This window comes from Papaver somniferum, chromosome 5, assembly GCF_003573695.1.
Source record: "Papaver somniferum cultivar HN1 chromosome 5, ASM357369v1, whole genome shotgun sequence".
NCBI classification, from domain to species: domain Eukaryota; kingdom Viridiplantae; phylum Streptophyta; class Magnoliopsida; order Ranunculales; family Papaveraceae; genus Papaver; species Papaver somniferum.
This window is the reverse complement of record NC_039362.1, coordinates 134,923,543-134,925,928: the sequence shown is the minus strand read 5'-3', so window position 1 is coordinate 134,925,928 and position 2,386 is coordinate 134,923,543. Positions and strand designations below refer to the sequence as shown.

At 32.0% G+C, this 2,386-nt stretch overlaps 1 protein-coding gene across 1 annotated transcript; it reads right to left on the bottom strand.

The window, feature by feature from the left end:
* Positions 1-767: 767 nt before the first annotated feature.
* LOC113282808 (protein LURP-one-related 5-like) lies at positions 768-1,868 on the bottom strand. The gene is made up of 2 exons (XM_026531910.1): positions 1,496-1,868; positions 768-1,358 (listed from the first exon to the last, which is right to left on the bottom strand). The coding sequence occupies exons 1-2, from the start codon at positions 1,766-1,768 to the stop codon at positions 864-866; spliced, it is 768 nt and encodes a 255-aa protein (XP_026387695.1). The 5' UTR covers positions 1,769-1,868; the 3' UTR covers positions 768-863.
* Positions 1,869-2,386: the final 518 nt, after the last annotated feature.

The window sequence follows — 2,386 nt, the reverse complement described above, 5'->3', positions numbered from 1 at the left end:
GTTGAACCTGCCTGATAAAATCAAATAGTCCATAGCAACTGGCCAACACAGGCAACAGTCAAGATCACAGCGACATACATTTTTGTACAAGTAGTTTTTTGTTTTTTTTGCTTGAGCTAGGTAACCAAATCTGCACCTAATTAGTCGATTTTAAAACCAATATCACAATTTTTTTTGTTTTGATATCTGTTAAGGATCAAGTGGAATGGGGTCGACCTGATTAAATAGGTTTCATTGGTTTAATTTTAAACCAATGAAATTGAAGTATTGAACAAATTAAGGCATATACTGGAGTACTAAACTTTTAAAGCAAGATTTTTCTCTAATTAAATATGATTATATCAACTCTATGTAATCTTTCTTTAATCACACTTTAAACCAGATTTAGCATGACAATTGGTGATTAATTTAATAAATATTCCTCTACATAAAACCCAAATGAAACTCTGTCCACAACACACAGCAATATCAGAATATTAAAAAAAATTGAGAAAAGTTAAAATTGATTCAAAGTGCCAAGGAGGCACAGGAGAAACATACAATAAAACACTCCGCGCCATCGAAAAGACTAACAGTGTTAAAAATATCTAATTGGGTGCAAAGTTAAATATAAATCTAGAATATTATATTTTATTGCTTTGTTATTACAGCAATTTTTTAATTAACAAGTTATACCGCAAATCTCACTCTTGATTTAAACATCTGAAATCATGATTCCTAACATTCACATACTAGATCAAGGCGTGTATATTTAACAAGTGAATCTGTTTGTGGTGTAAAAACTAATCTGGTAGAACTCAAATACTTTATATAGATGAAACAAGAAAAGAGATTCTCTGACATTTTAATAAGATGCCTTGAAATTAAATGTGAGAATCAGGACTTACATGATTATTATTATTACACTTATCATCATTAATTGTAGTGATTGGATCAAGAATACTACTGACTAAATTTTCTTCAGAACCGTCATCATCATCATCAGAACTAGAAGTATTACCATTGATCTGATCAAGAACAAGTACTAAACCCATAGCAAAAGCAGCATCAAAACCAGGTTTAACACAGAGTGTAAAAACGTCTTTCCCAAGTAGTACATTATTTGCAGCATCTACTTTTCTTTTTACCTCTGCAACTACTTCTTTACTCATAACTGATGATGTGTTGTAAAAAGTACAACACCTCTGTGAAAACAAACCATCAACTTGATATTCTTCTACATGATCATGGTGATTGTATACTTCTACCGTTACACTTGATTTTCCTATGATTGATGATCTTTTTACACTGAAGATTGGTTTTTGTCCCTCACTTCTTTCTCCTACGTATCCTTCCCATCTATGATGTAAACTTGGTCTCTGCAAATCAAATAAGAATTGAAAACAGATCGAAACCCAAGATTAATTTAACAATCAATCAAAACCCTTTGGTTGAAATCTGTAGAACAATCTACTCTTCTGAATACAATCTAAGAGGGAGTTTATGAATTACTGACCTTTCTGCGAACAGTTAAGAGACACTTGCCAGAAGCATCCATTAAAACAAGTTCATCTGGTTCATGACCACTATGACCATATGAATCAACTCTGAAAACAACTTCTCCTTTACAATCATAAACAGAGAAACCATCACCGGGAGAAAACAAAGAAGTTTTCCGAACAGTAAGTTGAGTTTCTTCTTGGAAAACAGAGTTTTCATTAACAATATGAGCTGCCTCTTTGATCATCGTTCCCTTTTCTTCAGAGTTCATGAGATTTTGAAGCTTCATTTCCTTTGCTTGACTCTAGAGATGGTAAAGAGAATGGGTATGGTTTTGTTAAAGAGAAAGAGACGAGAGAATGAGAGTGGTTTGCTTTTAAGGTGTGGGGTTTGTCTCTCTATTAATACTTGAGATTGGGGGCAATAAAAAGATCGGTCCTAAATTTTTTTACATGTGCAACGGCCCTTGCCTCACTCACTATGTCTCTTCTTTCTCGTACCTTATACGTTAAAACTTTTTATAGAATAATCTTTTGATATTTTTGTTAAATGATTCTTGGCTTCCATCCCACGAAAATATCATTTTTTACGGAATAAGGATAATATCACCAGAGTTATCAACTTCTTTTAAGAGCTAACATATTCATCTCTGAAATTTGAATCCTAGGTAACATTTCGTAAAAATTTATTACAGTACAACTTCTTTAAAGTATGGAAAATGAGTCATTTGTCCAAATATTTTTAAATCACGGTTCAAATGGACGAGTAAAAAATAGTTTGGGTGAAATGGTCAAAAAAAAATAGTAAGGATGAAATTGGTTTCATCCTATCTTAAATTTAAAAGATAACAAGGATGAAACTGGATACATCCTGTGTAAATTAAAAATAAGAAAAAATGTTTGAAAAT

Bases quoted from the DNA above. Each gene is read 5' to 3' on its own strand.
- LOC113282808 (XM_026531910.1), bottom strand. From the start codon at position 1,768: ATGAAGCTTCAAAATCTCATGAACTCTGAAGAAAAGGGAACGATGATC. The intron at 1,359-1,495 runs GTCAGTAATTCA...TTTGATTTGCAG, and splicing joins TCTTAACTGTTCGCAGAAAG to AGACCAAGTTTACATCATAG.